A 22,877-nucleotide genomic window follows, 5' to 3' on the forward strand; every position below is an offset into this window, starting at 1 on the left:
ACATTGGGCAGCATTCCTACCTGAGCCAGAGTTTCATTGTGCACTCCAGGCCTTGTTGCTCATGGTAGGGTCGTTAATGTAATTGTTTGGGTTCATAATGGGCACTTGAATCCTTTCACCTCCTTCCACTACTCTCAAAGGGGAAAAGGTTTTCTTGAGGGATCCTAGGCTGAAAAAAAGCTATAAAATTGCTTCATGCCCAAAGAACAATTGTGGGGGAAATCACATGAAGGAATAGTTTCTCTTGTAACAGTCTTCTGATTCCCAGTTGAACCTGATGACCAGATCATGAAGCCTGCAGGTAAATCCTCTCTAAGCACCATTGTACCATACTTAAGATTTATTGAGCAACACATACCCTGTTGATATTATGATCTCGAGTTTTTGTGTACAAAATTCAGCATGTGAAGAAATAATTTAAATTTTAAAATGTCGCTGATTTGAAATTTCAAACTTGGGTATGAAGGCCATTTCAAGCAAAAGGCATCATGAAAAACTCAGTTGATCATTATTTATGGCCATACCCTTTTGCTTCCTGCTGGGGATCAATGGTTATAACCAAGTATTAGGATCTTGTTTGAAAATCGGCATCCTTCCTGACTCAAGGTAATTGTGTAACATGGTAGTGCCTCTTGCTAATACACCAGTTCTGATAAGCTATCCATATTGTGGCCAGTACAGTTCAGACCTAATAAGCGCAGATTCTCACTTTCATAATTGGCTGCTGTGCCCGTGCGCACAAATTGTGATAGCACTGTGGCCTCCGCTTAATATGAAACAAATCTCTAATTTTTAGTTTAAGATATCACAGAAGATGCTGAGTAGAATTTTATCTTCCCCAGTGTTCTGTATTCTTTTCAGGATTGATCAGACAGTAGCTGATAACAGTCTAATAACAAGGTGGCTTTCACCTGTTCTTGACCTGCTTGAGATAAGTGTCAATGCCAGGAGCCATTTCTTGACAATGTTGGCCAGCTAGTCATCCATGTGGGCATCAAAGTTGAGCCTGATTTATTATATGCAATATCTGTAATTTTTAAGTGTTGTCACTTGGTGACCAAGAACAGGAACCCTATCTCCCCTTCCACCTCCATATTGATTTAACCCTCTACCTCTCTCCCTCACCTTTCGTCGTACAACATTGCGCTTAATGGGCTCTGCATGTAAATTGAACGCTTGGAAACACCAGTCACTTACTGGTAGTAGTTAATAGATGGAAAATACCATGGATGATTTGCTGATGGGAAAAGCTGTTCAGTTGTGTGATAGCACCTCTGCATGTAAAAAGAAAAGGACAAGGAAACCATGGCTCAAAGTCCTGTTTAGCCTTTCTGTACTCTTAGTCTTAGACCAACTGTATTTCTCCAATTACAAAATCACATGAATTTTTATTTCTGTTGTACAAGGGAAAATATGCCTAAAGGTTTTGATTAGTCCATCGTTCTAGAACAAATGAAGTCCTAGAGTTGGGCTTGACACCACTCTTCTGATTGAGATTAGACTGCTAATAACTGTTGGATGTCAATTAACTTAATGTTGGATTGAATTAAGGCTAACCTGTTAACAGTTGTTGATTTTAAAATATTGTTGGCCTCCTCTTTCAATTCATCTACACTTTTCAATTTTGGTTTTATTTCTGTTTTAATATTCTCTAACTTCCCATTCTCAGGTGTGATATTAATTTTCCAAAATAGTCATACTTTCTGTCTGCAGTAACATCTGTCCACAGTTTACAAGTCACAAATTGGACATGTCTTTCCTTGAAGAGTGCAGCTTCAGTATTTGAAGTGCAAGACCATCTTTGTGTTATCCAACCTACCACCTTTTCCATACCCTCTACCAGCAGCACGCAGCAACAGCAATATGTGCCATCCATGAAAAGATAACAGCAATTCACATCCATAAAACTGTCCAAACCTGCAACTGAACTGCCCAGTATAAAAAGGGCAGCAGGCATTTGGGAACTTGTGGATGGCAATATTACCCTCTAAATCACCCACTGTCTGGTCTTGGAAAAGTACTGTTTTTTTTTCCTTTATTGTGACTGCATCAAAATCCCTACCTACCAGCACAGTTGGTAATCCCTCCACCACAAGGACTACACTGGTCCAAGATGGTAGCACACTAACAAATTGCACAATTCAGATGGGTAGAAATCACTGTCTTGCCTGCAATGCTCAAATCTCATGAACACTAACTCCAAGCAGCTCTCAGCTGAAATGCATCCTTTTAGTGCCGTAATTTCCAATCATTGAGAGACTCAAGTTTGTTACCTGACCAGTTTAAAATTGCAGACTGATTTAAATGTTTTCCCAGATCTGGATGATTGCTCGTTTGTGTTGACACTGAAGGCAGAGACCCATAAGGCATTGGGATAAAAATGGAATTTTTGGTTTTTTCAAAAGTAATCCTGCACAACTTTTTGCAGTACGTAGAATTTTGCAACACAAGTGGTCCTTTTGACCCAACTGCTGTAAACTGGTTTTAGATGTTTTCTAATAAACCTGTTACAACACCTCAGGAGCAGGTGGAACTTGAACTCAGGCCTCCTGGCTCAGAGGGCACTACCACTGCACCTGTCTGCTGGCTTTATGCTGTATATGAGCTTTCTTGCCACTTTTTGTTTGATCACCATATCCTCATTTTACTTGGATACATTTGTTATTTATGTCTGCTACACAAAATTTCCCACAATCTCGGAAGATGTTCCCCCAACTTTTTATTGGAAATTAATCATGATTTTTTTCTTGTGTTCCTGGGCTAATACAGGTTACGAAAGGAGGAAATGGAAGAAAATGAACTAGGAAGATGTCCTGTAAAGAATGAGGATAGTGTCTTTTAAGCCTGGGGAAGAAAGGTGCAAAATTAGGAGGATTTTGGGATGATAATCCAAGAAGATTTTACAGTGGATAAAGCAGCAATGATTCATTGCTGGTACATTTATACAGACACTAGGGATGTAGTTTGATGCATCAGCTGTGGCTCAATGGTAACACATTTGCTTTATGGTTGGAAATTAATGTATTGTAGAGACTGAAACATTAGTCTAGCTGACTCCCCAGTGCTGAGTGCCATGCTATTGGAAATTTTGTCATTTGAGTTGATAAAACCAAGGCCCTGTTTACTTTCTTAGGATGTAGAAGATCCCATGTGCACTACAGGCATTGTACTTCATCTGGCCATGGAAAACTAGAAACTTCTGTTATCTATCTTCTTTTAGATCCAAAAAGGTCACCTGGACAATCTTTCATTAGGTGCTGTGCAGTGTGGCTCAGACAAGTTATTGGCTTTACTGCTGCTCTATCCTGTCCTCCTGGATCTCATCCAGACTGCTCTCAGCTCAAACCACCCAACCTGAAATCTGGAAATAGCTGATATCTGGTGTGGCCCTGAGTGTGCAGGGTTTGAAGTACTGCACTTGAATTTTCGAGATCAGGGGAGATCTCCCTTTATCCTGACCAATATTAACCACTCCTTCAAGATTTCTTAGGCAGGTCGTATCATTTTCTTGTTATTTAACATCCCTAGCAATTTGACTCCTGCATTTCTGCATTACAGCAGTGACTAAATTCCAAAAATATTTGATTCTAGACTAGTTTGGATCACTTGCCACACCCTGATGTTATGAAAGGCATGATACAAACATCTTTCTGTCTTAAAATGAAGATACTACTTTGTCACTCTCCCTGTGTGACTTTCCTTGTTTTCATATGAAATGTATAAGAAGTCATCCTTATTTACAGCCAAAAGGGGGTATGGTGGCACAGTAGTTAGCACTAGCCTCACAGCACCAGGGACCCAGGTTCGATTCCGCTGTCGGGCAACTGTCTGTGTGGAGTTTGCACATTCTCCCCGTGTCTGCAGGGGTTTCCTTCGGGTGCTCCAGTCTCCTCCCACAGTCCAAAGATGTGCAGTCTAGGTGGTTTGGCCATGCTAAATTGCCCGTAGTGTCTAGGGATGTGTAGATTAGGTGGGTTATATGGGATGGGTCTGGGTGGGATGCTCTGAGGGTCGGTGTGGACTTGTTGGGCCGAAGGGCCTGTTTCCACACTGTAGGGATTCTATGAAAAGACATTGCTAGCCTGAAATGCTTAAGAATTGGGTTTTATCTCATCTGATTTTACCACAAAGTTAAACTGAATGGACTGTCTTGGTATATTGTAAAGGATTCTGATACAGAAAGCTCTCTGCAATGCGTGTTTCAACATGCATTAATACTACTAAATTTCTGTGGCATTTGTTTTTCCAGGTTCAGCTGGTTATTGAGATTCTGTGGCCTCTTTTCCTCTTCTTTATATTAGTCTCAGTGCGTCAGTCCCATCCATCATTTGAGCAGAATGAATGTAAGTGATACAGCAGTTGATGTATGAATACTGTTTAGTTATCTCTTTCTCTCCAGTCTCTGCCTGTCACCTCAGGGGTGGGTATCAGTACCCAATTACTGCCACTTGGTTATTAATGTAGAGAATTCTATATTTCCCAAATTGTACTCAATCCCAAGAATAACAGGAAAACAATTCCAAAAACTCCAATTATTCCTGATAATCTGAGTTCCATTGACAGGCAGGTTCCACAAATGCTTAGTTCCCTGGCCTTGTACTTAGCCATTCTTAAAGTGTGAACTTTGGAATTGATTGTCAGAAGGATAGTTAACCTTGCATAGTGTAAATGGGATTGGGGAATTATTTTCTGTAGTCAGCTGAGAAAGTGATTTGAGCTTTCTACAATGCTTCTCCCTGGACTCAGCTCAATGTCTGAACCTTCCCTTCTGGGAGATGTTTTTAAAACTTCTCTACATCAAGCTGCAAGAAGCTACGAACACCTTGTTTATGCCACCATGCCATCACCATCACTTTTTGACACTGAACTCAACACTAATCTGCTGTCTCAAATTCCAGCAGGGAGCCAATCTGAAACTGACGTTTTCTTTTAAAAATCTAATTCAAAACAAACATCCATACCTTGCCTGGAGGAGAATTTACCTCATGAAGCATCAGGGTAATAAAAATACTTAGCACAATCACCTTGTGGCTTGATGTGAAATTATGATACTTGTGCACATAGTGCAAAGTTTTTATTTGCTGGATGAATGTGTTGCTGGCTAGGCCAACATTTATTGCCCAGTGGGCAGTCAAGGACCAACTGTATTGCGCGTCTGGAGTCCCATTTAGGTCACACGATATTAGAAGGCAATCTGCTGTTCTTGTGAACTTGATGGGTTTTTATGACTGTTAATGATTATATGGTTGCTGTTAGACCAGATTTTTTGTTCTAGAAATTTAATTTCACTATGGTGGGAGTTGAAGCCATGAACCCCAGGATAATGTTCTGGGATTCTGGATTACTAGCCCAGTGACATTATCACTGTCTCATCCCCTGATACTGTGTAGTGGCACGTGGAAGCTTGTCTAATATGATTTCATATGGGTGCTTGCATCACATAGTTCAGTTCCTAGCATAGGTTGCTATGACATCGATGGTGCATGGTTTCGGGAAGTGAAACCAGTGTGAGCAGACTGTCACAATGTAACAGTGTGGAAGTATATTGTCTAATAAATTGGGACTTGAGCCATGAGAAGTTAATCCAAACATAAGGGTTTTACCAACATTGGAGTGACTGGCAGAAAACCAGTACTTGGGGGTAAATATCACACTAGCTGATTGCACATAATGGATATACTTAGAAATGAAAGATGCCTGTGAACCAGGTATTGGGACTCTTTCTCTTGCTGTTCATGACAGTCTATTGCAGTAAAAGACAATCTCTGCTTTTTTCTTGTAATTCATTTGTCATCACTCCACTCCAAATTTGAAATAATTTATTTTGGGCATTAGCTCTATACTTGCCCTGAGCTGCCTTGCCTGCTGTTTTAACTGCTGTTTAAACCAGCTTTCTGCGGTTCAGCTGAAGCTTTTGAGTACGTAAGAATAATTTCCCCCCACGATCATTTTGATCGGAGACGCCATGGTGATGGAAATAATAATAAACTTTCAATAAATCTTTTTAAAAGCAGAAAGAAATATGTTCTATTTTGCTTCAGTCAGATAATTGGTGGTTTTCTATTTTTGCTTGTTCAATGTCAAAATATGTACACTGACAACCTGTTCCCAGGCTAGTATTTACTGTTCGGTCACTTTGATACGTAGAAAAGAATGGCCTGGAGTGATCAGTGTTATTTTGGAAAAAAATGCTGCAAAAACTCAGGTCTGGCAGCATCTGGAAGGGGAGGGGAGAGACAAAACAGTTAACATTGACTAATGACTCTTTGGACTTTAAATGTTTACTCTGCTTCACTCTTCAGATGCTGCCAGACCTGCTGAGTTTCTCCAGTATTTGTTTTGCTTTCAGATTTCCAGAATCTATAGTACTTTGCTTTTATTTAAGATATGTTTTTGAACTTGGGAGTAGCAAAATGGAAACTGCTGTAATTGCATAGAAAGGGCTAATGTTCCAGTTTTATTTTATGTAATATATATGATTTACATAGACAGCAAACACACTTTTATTTTTATACTCCTCTCCACTGGCTGACTTCTCATTGAGACTTACATTCTTCATGCAAATTCATGATTAGATGAAATGTTCTAGTCACCACATTGAAATTTGAGTTTATTTCTGCTTTCCACTCAAAATAACTTGGTCTCTTAGAATAAAAACTCTAGACTTTGAGGCTAGGTGGGAGAAGGTTTAAGTTTGACTTTAATTTTTCGCTTTTGCTAACATTTTTTTTATTTTTGCAGGTCACTTTCCAAACCATGCATTACCATCAGCAGGGACGCTGCCATGGATACAGGGAATCATCTGTAATATTAAAAATCCTTGCTTCCAGCATGCTACCCCAGGAGAAACGCCAGGAAATGTGGGGAATTTCAATCAATCCATGTAAGTACTATTGGCACATCTTTAGGTAAGAGCATCTGTATCCAAACAAATGCTGAAGTAACTTAACTGGAACAATAGAATACGAGCCAGATGTAGTTGTGATCAATGGTTGATTCCAGACCAAACTGAGCAGTCTGTGAATTGGCTAGGGACCAGTAGCATTTCTTAAAAATAGATTTTTATTATTGAGATGTAGGCATTACTGTCTAGGCCAACATTTAATGTTCATCCTTAATTGCTTAGAGGGCAATTAAGAATCAACTACGTTACTAAGGGGTCAGGAGTTGCATATAGGCCAGACTGGATAAGGTTGGCACATTGCCTTCATAGAATCCCTACAGTGTGGAAACAGGCCCTTCAGCCCAACAAGTCCACATCAACCCTCCAAAGGCCACCCCACCCAGACCCATTTCCCTCCTCCCTTAACCTGGCATTTCCCATAGCTAACACCCCTAATCTACACATCCCAGGACCCTATGGCCAATTTAGCATGGCCAGTCCACCTAGCCTGCACATCTTTGGACTGTGGGAGGAAACCAGAACACCCAGCAGAAACCCCCACACACTGAACGTGCAACTTCCACACATGGTTGCCTGAGGGTGGAAGCAATTCAGGTCCTTGGGTGCTGTGAGGCACCAGTTCTAACCACTGAACCACTGTGCCACATTCCTTAAAGAATGTTAGTGAACTAATGGGTGTTATGATAATCAACAGCAGTTACATGGTCCTCATCGGGTGAGCTTTGAATTTCCGTTGCAGTCTACAAATTCAAAATGTCCCTGGCACATTAGTCTGGGTACTCGATTCATTGTCTAATGATATTGCTATTACTCCAATGCCTTCTCCTAAATACTTTTTAAGATAATAAAGGGTTAAATCTCCTTGCCATATCTGTACATCAATTGGCATTGGGGTGGGTGGAACCCCACTAACACTGATTAATGAGGGATGACCATTTAAAAGGTGGTAGCCTTCCCTCATAGCAAAGGATGTCAATCATTTTGTGATCTATTCTTGTGTAGAAGGAACATGAGTAATGGCTGACATTTATTTTTTTTTCTTGTTTGCAGTCTTTCACGTTTGCTGTCTGATGCTCAGAAGGTGCTACTTCAAGCTAATCAGGACCACATTCTACAAAGCTTCAATCAACTTCTCAGAGCATTGAAAAAGCTCAATGAAGACAGCCTTCCATTGTCTGGTATGAGTGTTTTATTGGCTAAATTGAGGTGATGCAGCAACTATTAAGTTTCTCCAATATCCTTATCTTCCTTATTAAAAACTGTTTATTTGTCATTTCCAGTATTGCTTCCTTCCCTAGCCATGTCTCCTTCCAGATAAACTATCTGTTATCATTAGTTGTAGTATTTTGCACTTGTAGTGTTTTGTCTTTTCTAGTAAAAGTAACCTGTGGCTGAATTATAAACTTGCAATTAATCAGGCCAAAAATTGGAAAATGCAGTGGGTAATTGCTTTGGGTAGACTTTGGCCAGTGAGGAAGTTCTTGGGTTATGTCTCAGTCAATATGTCATACCTCTTTTTTTTTTTTTTTAGACTTATTTGAGATTGATCAATGTAACCTAAGGTATAATGATCACACTCCATCTTATCCAGGGATAACTTGAAGCATAGCACTCTGTTGAAAGCATACTTCTGTTGTAACTGAAACTAATTCTTCTTAATACTGAAATGCTTGTGAATGTGATATCTATATATAATTGCTAGCTGTAATAAGCATCTGGATTCTTCAAGCTCATGCTATCCAAGTCTAATTTCTTATAGCAATACTTACTTTATCCCTTGTAACTTATCAGGTTAAAATACTGTGCCAGAGGCAAAGTTGATATCCTGGTTAGCAGCAATGACCACCTATAAAAAGTTTTAGGCAGATATTTGGAAAACTAATTGAAGATGCCTTGGCAGCATTGAGTATAGACAGCTGCACAGATCCGAGGATAAGGTATGGACCAGCCAAAAGATGAAGCAATTCATGTTTGAAAATCTGTTGTTAAGTAGGACAGCATTTACTAAAAAACAAAATCAGCACAGGGTAGTGCTACCATATTATCTCAATGCATCCTGAAAGATGTGAACCTAGCAAGTGGTGCTCATGGAAGAGCCAGTTGTCTAACCATCCTGAGACCCAGGATGTTTGTCTTTGCCCGGCAGGGTTGGTGGTGGGGGCGGGGTTTGAAATGGAAGATGTACAGCAAGTGAACAGATCAAGAACGATCAAAACTACGAACTGGGTAGAGTGAGTTTAAAAATCCCAATAGCAATACAAACTTCTAACATGTGCAGCCAGCCCAGATCATCCAAAGTCACAATGATCGTGGTGTCATACTGGATTGAGCTAGTTTCTGTTCCTTTGCAATGTACAGTACACGACTGTGCTGCCAGTGAGGAAGAACACTGCTGCACAAGAGAATGTAAAGTGAAAGCAACCAAAAATCAACAAATCAAAAGGAGTTGCAAGACTTGCAAAGTGTTCCTTTTGAACTATTAGTCTTTTGGTTTTAAAGTAGTTATGGAAAAGGATAGGCCTTGTACAAAAGTTCTTAATTGGAGTAAGGGAAATTTTGACTGTATTAGACAGGAACTTTCAAAAGCTGATTGGAGTAGACTGTTCAGAGATGGCTTGCAAAAGTGAGCTGACAAGAGGCCAGGCATTGTGTTCCTGTTCGTGAAGGGTAAGGTTGGAAAAAGTAAGAACAATGGATGAATAAAGATACTAAGGCTCTACTTTGGAATAAAGAGCCATTAGGTATAGATCACTAGGATCAAGTGAATCTCTACGAGTATAAGGGGTGACGAGGCATTCTTAAGAGGGAGATCAGAAGGGCAAAAAGGGGATGAGATGACCTTGGCAGATAAGGTTAAGGATAATACAAAGATTCTAAAAGTACATAAAAAGCAAAAGAGAAGCTAAAGAATCAACGAGGTCATCAGTGTGGAGCCATAGGAGATGGGAGAGATGATAGATGAATATTTTGCATCAGTTTTCACTGGACAAAATGGAGGCTAGGGAACTCTGAAGTAAATATTAATGCCTTGAAAACAGTACACGTTACAGGAGGTAGTGCTGGAGGTCTAAAAGGTGGATAAATCTCTGACCTGATCAAATGTATCCCATGACATTGCAGGTCCCCTAGCAGAAATATTTCTATCACCTACTGCATGGGTGAGGTGCTGGAGGACTAGAGTGGCTAATGTTGTGCCTTTATTTAAGGTTGTAAGGAGAAGCCTGGGAACAATAGACTGAGTCTGACATCAGTGTTGGGTAAGTTGTTGGAGTGGATTGAAAGGATTTGCGTGCATTTGGAGAGGCAAAGACTAATTAGGGATAGTCAACATGGCTGTGTGGGAAATCATGTCTCTCAACTTGAATCTTTTGAGGATGTAACAAAAAATTGAGGGCAGAGTGGTAATGTTGTCTGTGTGGACCTTAGTAAAGCCTTTGACAAGGTTTCACATGGTAGACTAATTAGTAAAGATAGATCACGTGGAATTCAGGGAGAGCTGGCCAATTGGATACAAAATTAACTTGATAGGAGACAGGGTGGTGGAGGGTTGTCTTTTGGACTGGAGGCCTTTGACCAGTGGTGTTCTGCAGGGATTGGTGCTGGGTCCACTTCTGTTTGCCGTTGATATAAATAGATTTCAATGAGAATTTAGGAGACCTAGTTCACAAGTCTGCAGATGGGACCAAAATTGATGGTATAGTGGACAGTGAAGAAGATGATCTAAGATTACAAAGAGATCCTGATCAATTGGGCCCATGGGCTGAGGTGTGGCAGATGGAGTTGAATTTGGATCAATGAGTTATTGTATTTTGATAAAACAAACAAGGGCAGAACTTATACAATTAATAGTAAGGCCATGGGTAATGTCAAACAGAGACCTAGGGGCTCTGTACATTAGTTCTTTTGAAGGTTGACACAGGGTGATTAAGAACATGTTTAGCATGTTTGCCTTCATTGCTCACTCCATTGAATGTAGCAGGTTTGAGAGGTGACCTTAGGTTCATAAAATCATGAAGGACATAAATAAGGTGATTAGCAAAGGTCTTTTCTCTAGCATGGGTGAGGTCAAAACTAGGAGCATATTTTAAAGTGAGAGGAGAAAGATTTAAAAGGGATAGTATGGGCAACCCTTTCACATTCAGGATTGATCTTGTCATGTGCACTGAAATAGTGAAAACTTAGTTTACAGGTGGTACAGGCAGATCACAGCAAGCAAAGGATGTACAGATCAAAAAGACTTTGCGGCATACAGGTTACATTATTTGAAGCTAGAGTCCATTCAACAGTAACGGCCAGAAAGAAGCTGTTCCTGAATCTGCTTTTGCGTGTTCAGGCTTCTATATGTTCTGCCTGATGGAAGAGGTTGGAGGAGGTCATTACCAGGGTGCAATGGGTCTTTGATGTTGGCTGCCTTTTCACGGCAGCGGGCTGTGTAAATAGTCCATGGATGAAAGGTTGGCTTCTGTGATGGTCTGGGCTGTGCACTCCACCTTCTGTAGTTTCTTGTGGTCCTGGGCAGAGCAGTTGCCATATCAGGCCGTTATGCACCCAGACAGTATGCTTTCAATGGTACATCTGTAGGAGGTAGTGAGGGACCTTATGCACATTTCAAATTTCCTGAGTCACCTGAAGAGGCATTGTTGTGTCACCTTTACTGTCGCATTGACTTGGGAAGTCCAGGACAGGTCATCAGTTATTGTTCCTCCAAGGAATTTGATGCTCTTCACTCTCCATCTCAGTTCCATTGTAGATGGTGTGTTCTCGTCCTTTCTCTCTGAAATCTATCAGTTCTTTAGATTTGCTGATGTTTAGAGATTTGTTTTCATTGCACCACTTCAAGCCCTCTAGCTCCCTTCTGTATTTTGACTCGTTAGATATCCATCCCACTACAGTGGTGTCGTCAGCAAACCTGTAGACAGTGCTTGTTTGGAATTTGAATGAACTAGGAAATTGCTATTATGGAATGAACTGAGGAAGTGGTGGATGTAGGCACAGTTACAACACTTAAAAGACATTTGGACAGGTGCATGAATAGGAAAGGTTTAGAGGGATGTGGGCCAAACATGGGCAAGTGAGACCAAGTTATTTTTGGAAACTTGGTCAGCATGAGCGAGTAGGACCAAAGGATCTGTTTCCATGCTGTTTCGCTCAATTGTTTTACCTATTTGTATAATTGTGGAACATGTGGCTATGTCCAACCATGTGTATGTTTGGAATATGTTGTTTATCTCTGAAAAACAGGATGGGGTGTCTCTCAGTTGGTATGCTGTTAAGGGACTTGCTCAAGACATTGCGCACCACACATGACTTGAGGGTGTCAGGATCTCTCGTCCATCTTAACTGAGGATTGCTTACAGTATGAGCATGCTTCTCTGTTGCTACTTTAAGCTATCCATTCCTTTTGAATGTAATGTCTGTATATAATAGCCATAATAAATATCTGGATTTTTAATATTGCAGTACCTACACCTAATTTCTTAAGGGATAACCCAGGATGAAATAATGTTCATATCTTGAAATTCAGATTGGATCACTTGGAATTGAGGATCCATAACAGATCCTAGAGTTTGCTCACTCAATCCAGTTGCCTCATTTGAAAATCTCCAAGAGCGATGTTACTGTCCAAGATATTTTAAGATAGTGATGTATGTCAGTCTGAGCTGAGACATACTGTACCACCTGTTCTCATCTTTCATTCTTTGCACAGTTTAAGTTGTAGCACATGTACTTGCATTTGTGTACTGTCGTATTGTCAAAACACTCAATACTTCATAAAGGAAGTGCAGTCTCAGGATAAGAGAATGATTGCTCAGAACTGAGTTCAGAAATTTCTTTGCTCAAATCTAAATAAAGCAGTGTTTTCCTGGGCTGTGGTATTTCATTGTATCACTTAGTTTACTCTGCATTTGAACCAAATAAGTAAACCAAGAAACCAGGAAAATTCTGCTGCTGCTCTTCATATAGTGGCATGGGATATCTTGCTTTTGCTTGATAAGGCCGATTGGGCCAAGATTAAACAGCTCATTGGTAAGATGACATCGTCTGGTAGTACAGTAGTGCAGAAATAGACTGTTAGCCTAGATTGTGATTTCCTTTCTAAACAGGCAGTTAAATTCACAACTTTCTGACTGTTAGGCATAATTGCTTCTAATGAGTCACAAGCTTCACAAAGGTTACCGCAACAATTTCTTGGCAGCATCCTCAGCCCAAGCATCTTCAGCTGTTTCATCAGTTTAGTCATTTTTGACAACCATCAGTTCACCTTTTGATATCAGGTCAAGAGACAGGCTGTTCATTGATTCATCATTAAGAACCATTCCCATCTACTTGAATGTAGGAGCTCATGCCTGACCATAGCAGGAATTGTGCTACATTCAGCCATAGGCTGATAAGAGCAAGAACTTTCTTCATTTGTGGGAATGTTGTCACTGGTTGGCCAGCATTTATTGCCTGTCCCTAGTTGCCCTTGAAGATGGTGGTGAGCTGCTACCTTTAACAGCTACAGTCCACCTGCTGTGTTGACCCACAATGCCAGTCGGGGGGGGGGATCTTCCAGGATTGTGACCAGCAGCAGTGAAGGAACTGTGATATTTCCAAGTCTGGATGGTGAGTGGCTTGGAGAACTTGCAGGTGGTGGTGTTCCTGTATATCTGCTGCCCTTGTTCTTCTAGATGAGGTGTTCTTGGGTTTGGAAAGTGCCATCTGAGCATCTTTAGTAAATTTCTGCAGTGCATCTTGTAGATAGTAGTAGCACCAGTGTACTGAGTGTTAGTTGTGGAGGGGATGGATGCTGTATTTAGAAATTTAACGTTATATACTCCAGAGCAACAGGTATGTAGAGAATTTCTTAAATGAGCGGTTAGAAAACATAGCAGTGCAAAGGGACTTGATGTCCTTGTCAGTAAGTCACTGAAGGCTAATATGGAGGTGCAGCAAGCTATTAGAAAGACTAATAGAATGTTACTCTCATTGCAAGAGGGTTTGAGAACAGGAGCAGTGAAGCCTTGCTTCAATTGCATAGAAACTTAGTGCACCTGCAATACTGTACAGTTCTGATCTCCTTACTTCAGGAAGAATATTTTTGATAGAGGAAGTGCAATGATAATTTGTCAGACTTGTTCCTGGAATGGTGGCATTGTTTCATACTGAAGAGAATGAGCAAACTGGCCATGTAGTCTCTTTAGTCTCAACGAGGTGTTAATTGAAAGCTAGAAAATACCTGAAAGGGATAGATGAAGTGTTTTCCTGTTGTTTGGGCATCTAGAATCAACAGACAGAATTACACAAAGATGCTATTTAGCACTGAGACAAGAAATTATTTTACTAAGTCTTTGGAAATTTCTAGCCCAGAGGGCTATGGAAGCTGTCATTGCATCTGTTTTACAGGTTGATAAATTCTTTGGTTATCAATGGCATAAAGGGTTATGGGTATAGTATGGGGAGGGCTGGGGAAAGTGTTGAAGTGTTCAATCGGTTATGATCTTTATTAAATGGTGAAACATGCTCAACAGGCTGGTCTACTCTTGTTCCAATGTAGCTAAGCGGTGTGATTGGGTCACTGCTTAACCCTCTTGTAGCCTCCCAATCTTGTAGAAGGCTCATCACATTAGGGCATAATTTGCATCCAAAGGAATGGGTTCAGTCACCATACTCTAGGAGCTCAACATCCCTCAGGAGTGAGCAGTTTGTTTTAACTAATGGCTCCACAAGTGGACTGTATCTACTTCACCACTGGCACACTGGTGATGGGCAGTATCTACTGGATGTACTAAACTGTAACCTGAATGCTGACATGAGCCAGAGAAGTTCATTCTGTGGGATGATCATCACTTTCATTTTACCCTCCCTGATGTATTACTGTTCATCACCTGGGTCATTCTCTGGGTGTATCACTACCAGAAGGGAAGGCTTGAAATCATGAAAACAACCACAACTGCAGTTGCTGGAGAAACTCGGCAAGTCTGACATCTGCAGAGAAAGCAGTTAATGGCTTGGGTCCAGTGGCCAAATCCAGAACTCTGAAGGAGGGTTGCTGGACCTGAAACGTTAACTCTGCTTTCTCAGCAGAGATGTTGCCAGACTGCTGAGTTTCTCCAGCATTTGTTTAAAAATCATCTCTGGATGGCCAGTAAGTAAGACCTTGCCAATTTTCCCCAATTCAGAAAACAAACAAATAACGTTTTGAAGATTTGTATTTGTGGTGATGTTGGCCATGTAGTTCCATCGCAGCTGGTAACATCACTGAACCACACTTCTCATCATTACTAAATGACAAATGAGTGGCATTAAACCCATAGAAGCAGCTTTTATCTCTACCACCATATGCTCACCACCATGTGGATTTTTAGCAGTTAAGTTGTTATCAAAAGTAGATCTGTGCAGTGTAACCAGTGGAGCTTTACTTTTCATTGTGAATTATTCTAAACCACTGAAGGGAAGTATTAAGTCCAAGAGACCCTATCCTAACTTTCAGTGAGACAATGACAGCTATTCTACTGGACTTGAAAATATTTATTACTATGCATCAGCTGAAGTGATGGGCTGAATTTCCTATCAGCTTCAGAATCTTGGCATGTGGGTGAAAAGATGGATCCTCTATTCCACACTGAAGCTGGTTTGGTGATTTCATAGGTGGCTCAACATACAAAGAACTGTGCTGATGGTGATGGGATTCCATCCTCTGGCAGCTTGTAGTTTGCTACCATTAACTAAGCCTTAATGAAGAGGCTCATATCTAACAGATGTATGAAAGCAATCATGTACAATAAATTGCAAGTTGCAGTGGCAAAATAAACTTCTTACTAAGACTGAGGTGACCTATCGATATAGGTCTTCACTCCATGAGATCTTTAGATATTCTGCTTGATCCTCACCAAGCCTGAGTGAAGCCGAATGCAGCCTCTAACATTAACCCTTTCAGAGCCATACCTTGTGTAAAAGATGCCAGCCCAATCAGGGCTGTAGTCTGAAGCCTCCGTAACATCATTGGGTGAGCAAAAGATGAAGGGGAAATCCTTATCATTGGAGCTGTAGGAGTGGCCTTCACTAACTGCCCTGTATTTGGGCCTTAGAGGCACTTGAAATCCCTGGCAGTAGGGCTGTATCACACTTCTCCCATTATTAGTGGCCTGTCCCCATCCTTGCCCCTCAGGTAGTAAGCTTCAACTTGGTATTGGTAGTTCACACGTAAAGACCTACAGACAGATGAATAAAGATCTTGCAGACTTCCTGTATCTCCATTTGTAAACCAATTTTCATTCCATTATCCTTCTATCCACCCTCCCAGCCCAAAAGTTGCAATTCTGAAAGATTTTCAACACTTCTCCAAGCTAACATCAAGCAAGCTTAGAATTTGGTAACTTGGTTAAAGTTGCAACTGGTTTGTGTGATTAACTATTACCCAATGTAAAGAATAATATGTTAATCTATAATTTGTAAATGAACAGTAATTAACTTAAAGATCTAGTTTATTTCTGAAGTTTTGTCTCCTGGCATTCTGAGTAAAAATGCTGGTGTTATGTTGCTTACATTTGCCCTTTAAAGTTTGAAACAATAAATCATCTTTAGCTCGTATAGTTTATTTTTTTGAAAATATTGTTTGTGCTGTTGTGCATATTTGATCTGCTAGAGAAAATGCTGTGTCGCTTTCTGTTGAAGAAGATGGAAGGACATTCTTGCAAGTGAAGCACTGAAACGTATCGGCCGATGACACAGCTAAAGGATTTAAATCCCCCACATCAGTCTTGTCTGTGGAGCTATGGAAGTTGCTTATCCACCTGCTGATGTGGGTATTTACATTGAGCATTCCTCTAAAGGTGCTGAATATTAAATGCCAGTGCAGTGTGACACTGCTGTAAATGCACAGCTAGTACAACACAAAAAGCACACATTTCATCATTAAGTAACTTTAAATATTTTAAAACTATCCTGTTGAACTTGTCAGTTATCCTCCTAACATTCCACTCACTTCTAAGTTTTTGCAGAAGACGGCAATGGTTTGCTTTCTCTGAAAAGTTTCAACAAAATCTCTATAATTAGGAGGGCGTTACTCAATGTTTTAAACATTATAAAAGCCAGTAATTTACATCAACAAATTGACAAAAGAACAAGTTGACTTGCAGCTGATGAGAAGGAGTTATGCTCTTAACTTTTACAATTTTTTTTCATTTTTGGTAACTGATACAAGTGTGCAATATTATTTATTGGGCTGAGGAAGCAATAAGTCTCGGGCACTTCACAAGATTGTAATCACACATATTGACACTGAACCTCATGTTGGTCCAGGTGAATAAATTTGTTTGGAGATAGGTTTTAGGGCAATAACTTAAAGAATGAGAAAGAAAGGTAGAAATAAAATGAGGGCTAGGGAGGGAATTCCTGAACATGGGCAGCTGAAGGTACGGTCATCAAAGCTGGAGGTGTTAAAATTGATGTGCAAGTGGTCAAAATTGGAGGAGTACAGAAAGTTGGAGTGTTGTAGGGCTAGAGGAGATTAGAGATGGAGAAGAGAAAATGAACTTTTTAAAATTGACCTGTCAGCAGAATATGGAGCCAAAATACTTCAATCAACAGTGATGGGTTAATGACAGGGCAAGTTGCAATACAGGCCAAAGTGTTGGAGTATGTCATACTTTAGGGCCCCAACACTAGCATTTCACATGTGATATGAGTTTACTGCACGGACTAAGGAGATCAGTATTCCCTGTTCTTGACAGGCATTAGTTGGCATGAGATGAGTTTCAGTAGTATCAGCTAGGTTCCCCAAACAGGGAATATAGGTACCAACTATACAGACTTCTTTGTTTTTAAGAATTAGAATCAATTGTTCATTTTCAGTGGCTGTCTGGAATTAAAATATTTGTCCTTTTTTGGGGTTCGGTACAACTTGGTTCTGTTGCTATGCTTTTGCCTACATTTTAAAACAAAAAAGACAGGAGTTAGGCAAAATATAGCTCTTTCAAGTTTCAACTATAAATAATAAAAGTGCAACCTTATTAGGTGAGGTAAGAAACCAAAAACATTCTTTCTCCTGTTCAGGCAACCTGAATGGTCAGGACACCATGGAACCAATGACTATCCTTCAATAAACACTTACAAACAGCATTTTTCATTTGAACGTATGAGCATGTTGTGCACATACATTGTTGTGACAAAACTGGGGGAGTATGTCAATAACCATTAGCTGTAAACCACATTTAACATCCTGAGGAACTAGCAACTCATCGTTTAGTCAGCCTATTCTATATTTGGACAGAGCTTGACACTGACCAAAAGGCAATGAGATATTGGACATGCTTGTGAGCTAGAGTCAAATTTTCTGATCGACCACAAGCAGCAAAAAAGAAGTTCTTCAGGTTGAAGTGTAATAAGTGGCTTTAACAAACTACATTCGGCAACTCTCTTAATTATAAATTCCTGTCACTTTTTTTTAAAAAAAAAAAGTCTAGATCTAGTCATCAACAAAATAAAGACAACTGTGGTTCTGGTAATTTCTGGTCCTGTGTATGGCTGCAGACGCTCAATTGAGCTTCCCATAAAGCTCACCAGTGTTTTGTTCTGCAGCCTGACTAACACATCTTTGAATGAACACACCCAGTGTTTAGTTAACATGAATTAAATATTGTAGCTTTAACTCTCAATTTAGCAGCACAATATACATTCACTCCCAAATTTCTAGAAAATTAACAGTGAATTCAGGGCACAAGCTGTCATTGGTGTTTTTTTTTTAAAATGGAGCAATAATTTTGTGGAAATGAAAAGACATGCCTTGAGTCACAAATAGCCACGAGTTTCTGGTCCATTTGTGCTGTTCCTTGCATGAAATCTTGTCTTCCTCAAAACCATTTTAGAAATTGTGGAATTGCATCAAAAATACAAATGAAAATTGGTGTGGACATTTTGGGGGTTACAAAGATTACTATTTCATATTTTCCCAAGGATTGTGTTAATGACATGTTTCACAGTCTTGATCTGAAACTCAATGTTGTGCACTAAGAAAAAGATCTGTTGAAATTGTAGTATCTCACTTCAGCATATATTAAGTTATTTACAAGTGTTTTTGTACATTTTTTTGGTCTCTGCCTGTCTGTCTCTCCTGTTTGTATCTAATTTGACATGCTCATTTTTATTTTGTTTGACCTATGCATGACAGTTGCTAAATCAATGTCAACAAAAGTCTCAACCTCCAGGGCCATGGTGTCATTCCCACTCCTGTACTGTGTTCAGAACTAGACTGTATCATTACACAGCTGCTGGAGAAATTCTACCAACAATGTGTCTCCTACTTTCTGTGGCTTCACTAGTAGGACCATTGAATGCATGCTAGTATATTTCTTGAAGTTAGCCCTACAGGCATTTGAGCAAAAGTTCATAATCTACCACGATGGACTGGAAACTGTACCGGAATGACTGACTGAAAAAAAATCTTCCATCACCACCGCTGCCACTATCACTACAGTCCAAAGAAGGACAAAAAAAAAATACCATGGAGACATTCTGAAGCTCTCCTTGAAGCTTTGATTTTACCAATTGGGAGCAGCTTGCTAACTCTTGGTCAGAAATTCTCCTCCATATTATGATTCCAGCTGATGGTAATACTGGACAACCCAGTTCCCAGAATGTAACCTGACTTAATAAAGTTTTTTAATGTGATGGTTAGTCACGATTACAACTTATTCATTTGATGCTACAGATGTTCTTTAACAATAGAATACAAGTTTATTATGCAAAAGAAAGTTAACAAATGAATGAACCAAACTGTAGATGTATATCACAATAAGATCTTACCACAAAATTTTATCCTGTTTTCGAAGTGTCCATCAAAAAGACTCCAGGCCAAATAAATTACTCCTTTATTTCAGCTCTTCAGGTTTCTACTGAACCAGCTCCTTCCAGATTTTTTCCTGGTGCAGTGTGGAGACAATTTGATTCCTTTTCAGTTTGTTGATTATGAACGTTGTCCAAATCTGAGAGCTGAAACATGTGCTATCTTAATAGCTTTCAGATTTCTATCCAAACTCTCCAGGTCTGGAAGCTTTGCAAACTAAACATTTCTACTCCCATGACTAGCTCCCCTGAACTTCTGCTCAGAGAAGATTAAACTTGCTTCTGACCTTAATTCTGGTGTTGTCTGAACTGAACTAAAAGTAAAGCTGATGGCCTTAATATGTTTGCAGTGCCTATTATAAAGGGAGAAGAATGAACTTTTTTCTCCCCCCATCATCACCACATAGGTCTGCAGTCATATGCTTTCTAAGTGATGCTGGATTTGGGTCACTGTTCCAGAATGACTTGCTTTTTTCAAAGAAAAAAAAAAATTACCTTCAAAGTACTGACTCAAGTCACAATCCAAATTCTGGATATGGTAATATGTGTAACATATCACAATTGATGAGCATCATGCTACACAAGCCCAAATGCCTTACTGGTGAGATCATGTGGCAGATAAAGTGAAGGAAGTAAATCATGCACTCCAGATCCCACTACCTCATCATTCACCCAAACATCTGCAGGTCACGAATCCACTGGTTCAGTCTCAAGCACATGAACTTGCCAAAATGTCATCCTCCAATCTAGGGATGGCAAGAGATAATTTAACCTGTTTCCTTCCTTCTACTGGTGTTCTTTCTCTGCCTTTAATTGGTGAAGCGATGGATCATTGAATCTGCTACTTGAAGGTGCAGAGGTCCTATTGCATAGTTATTGATTGGCATTTGCTGTAATCAAATGCTTCAAAAACACAATGAAGAGTGAGAATTAGCACCCAATTCATGACATTTACTTTGAGTATTGTGCTGCAGCATTTTTTGGGTCAATGTGTTTTCTATGTCATAATGACCTTGCCCTTACACCAATTTTTTTTTTAAAAAAATACATTCTTAGGATGTGAACGTTGCTGGCTGGACCAACAATTGTTGTAATTCTTATTGCGTATGAAGAAGGTGAGTCACCTTCTCAAACCACTGAACCCCATCTGCTGTAGGTACACTTTAGGAAGGGAGTTTCACAACTTTGACCCAGCAGCAATGAAGAACTAACGATGCCGTCCTAAGTCAGGACACTGTAGCTTGTATGAGGACTTGCAGATGGTTGTCTTCATGTGAATATTACCACAGTTCCTAGGAGATAGAGGTTGCAGATTTGGAAGGTACTGTTAGAGCAACCTTTAAGTTGCTGCAGTACGTCTGTTGGATGGTACACATTGCTGACATTCTGCATTAGTGCATGGACAGAAGAAGTGCATGTTTTAAGGTGATGTATTGGCTGCTGATCACAGTCTGTTTTGTCTTGGATTGGGGCCATGTTAATGATTAGTGTTGCAGTTGCACTCATCCTTGTGCATGGTGGAGTAGGCTTCAGGAAGACAGAAGGTAAGTTACTCACTGCTGACTTATGAACCTTGAACCGGCCCTTGTAGCCACAATATTTATATGGCTCGTTCAGTTCACTTTGTACCCCTAGAATGCTTACAGTGGGGCATTCGGCATTGGTAATGTAATTGAATGTTGAGGGGAGATGGTTAGATTCTGTCTTCTGGGTCACTGGCTCATACTTGTGCAGCATGATTATCAGCTCAAGCCTGAATGTTGGCGAGGTCTTGCTGAATGCAAGTATGGATTGTTTCATCATTTGAAGAGTTGCGAGTAGCACTGAGCAGTGAATGTCCAATTTCTGACATGATGAACAAGATGATGGGAGATTCATTTTTGGTTTGTTTTGAATTATAAATATTGTGCGCTTACTCTCTGATTCCAGTCAAGCTAAAGTATAAGCAAACAACAAACCAAGGCAGATAGTTTATTGTACAAGTTCCTGACTTGGAGATAGAAGCTAGTAATTGGATTACAATGTATCAATTGCCTTCACAGTCAACAATTAAAGTTTGATTTTCCATAGATTGCAGCATAGAAGTGGACCTGGCTTATAAACAGCCCATTTCTGAGGCACCATAATGCATATTTAATCCTTTACATGGCCTACAAACCTTCCTCCCCTATTTCTTCAGCTAATAAATGTATGTTTAGGGCTATTAAGGCTCTGCCTTAATTTCTTAGCCCAAATATGTATTTAATGTTATATTTGAGTTATAAATAGTCACAATTGGGTAATATGGCTCAATGGACAAGTGGGAGTTTAAAATGTGCCCACACAGGGCAGACAGCATGTGGCCGCTCAAACAGATATGTGTCCAGCTGCAAGAATAAAATACAAAATTCATTTCAAGCTAAAGCAATCAGAATGGTTACATCATCACTAGAAATGCAGTGCATATACACTCAAATGGGCTAAATCAAACAGACACTAAAGATTGCAGAACAACGGTTAGTTGGTGTTGCTGCTTTACACAACAATGTCTAGCATAGCAGAGCAAGTCCTAGAGCACTCACCCTACTGAAAGACCTTGAGACTAAAATTACTATGAACTGGTAATTTATAATCCGATGAAGGCAAAACCACAAGTGCCCATTATGTCACATCCACGATAAGCATGAAACAGCTATGAATTATGATATAATCAGCAACCAAATGTTCAGACCTTTCAAAGAAGGTGGAGTATCCAATTCAGTGAATGGAGAGTTTGAAGATTTGTTAGGGAGGAGTGATTGAGACCGATCTAGAATGCGATTCTTATGATGATTCTTTATTCAAAGTGGCTGAGGATGAGTTCAAACACTTAATCATCTTTAATATCTAGTGCAATTTTGATTGAAAAAGTTATAGAACATAGAACAGTAAAGCACACGTATGATTATGATTTCAACAATCCTCCCAAAATCATTTCATTTATTAAAATTTAGTATATTGATTTACTTTGATTAACTCATGTTTTTTTCACATGTCAAAATGCTGTCCACCAGCACCAGCACCAGCACCAGTAGTTCACATTTTATACTCGGTGTGCTGATCAAGTCCTGTTTTAGGAAGGATTTCTTAAAGGTCGACTTGTACACTGCAGTCTACGGCAATCCAAATA

At 39.9% G+C, this 22,877-nt stretch overlaps 1 protein-coding gene across 1 annotated transcript in view; it reads left to right on the forward strand.

Annotated features, from left to right (window-relative positions):
• Window positions 1-22,877, forward strand: part of abca7 (ATP-binding cassette, sub-family A (ABC1), member 7) — a 181,282-nt gene that overhangs the window by 28,582 nt on the left and 129,823 nt on the right. Inside the window, exons 3-5 of the mRNA XM_048613899.1 lie at window positions 4,250-4,343; window positions 6,742-6,883; window positions 7,955-8,082. Of these exons, the coding sequence (XP_048469856.1) occupies window positions 4,250-4,343; window positions 6,742-6,883; window positions 7,955-8,082 (364 nt within the window). The remainder of the gene's footprint in view (window positions 1-4,249; window positions 4,344-6,741; window positions 6,884-7,954; window positions 8,083-22,877) is intronic.

The sequence above is a fragment of the Rhincodon typus genome, chromosome 29 (genome assembly GCF_021869965.1).
Source record: "Rhincodon typus isolate 14 chromosome 29, sRhiTyp1.1, whole genome shotgun sequence".
Classification (NCBI taxonomy): Eukaryota; Metazoa; Chordata; class Chondrichthyes; order Orectolobiformes; family Rhincodontidae; genus Rhincodon; species Rhincodon typus.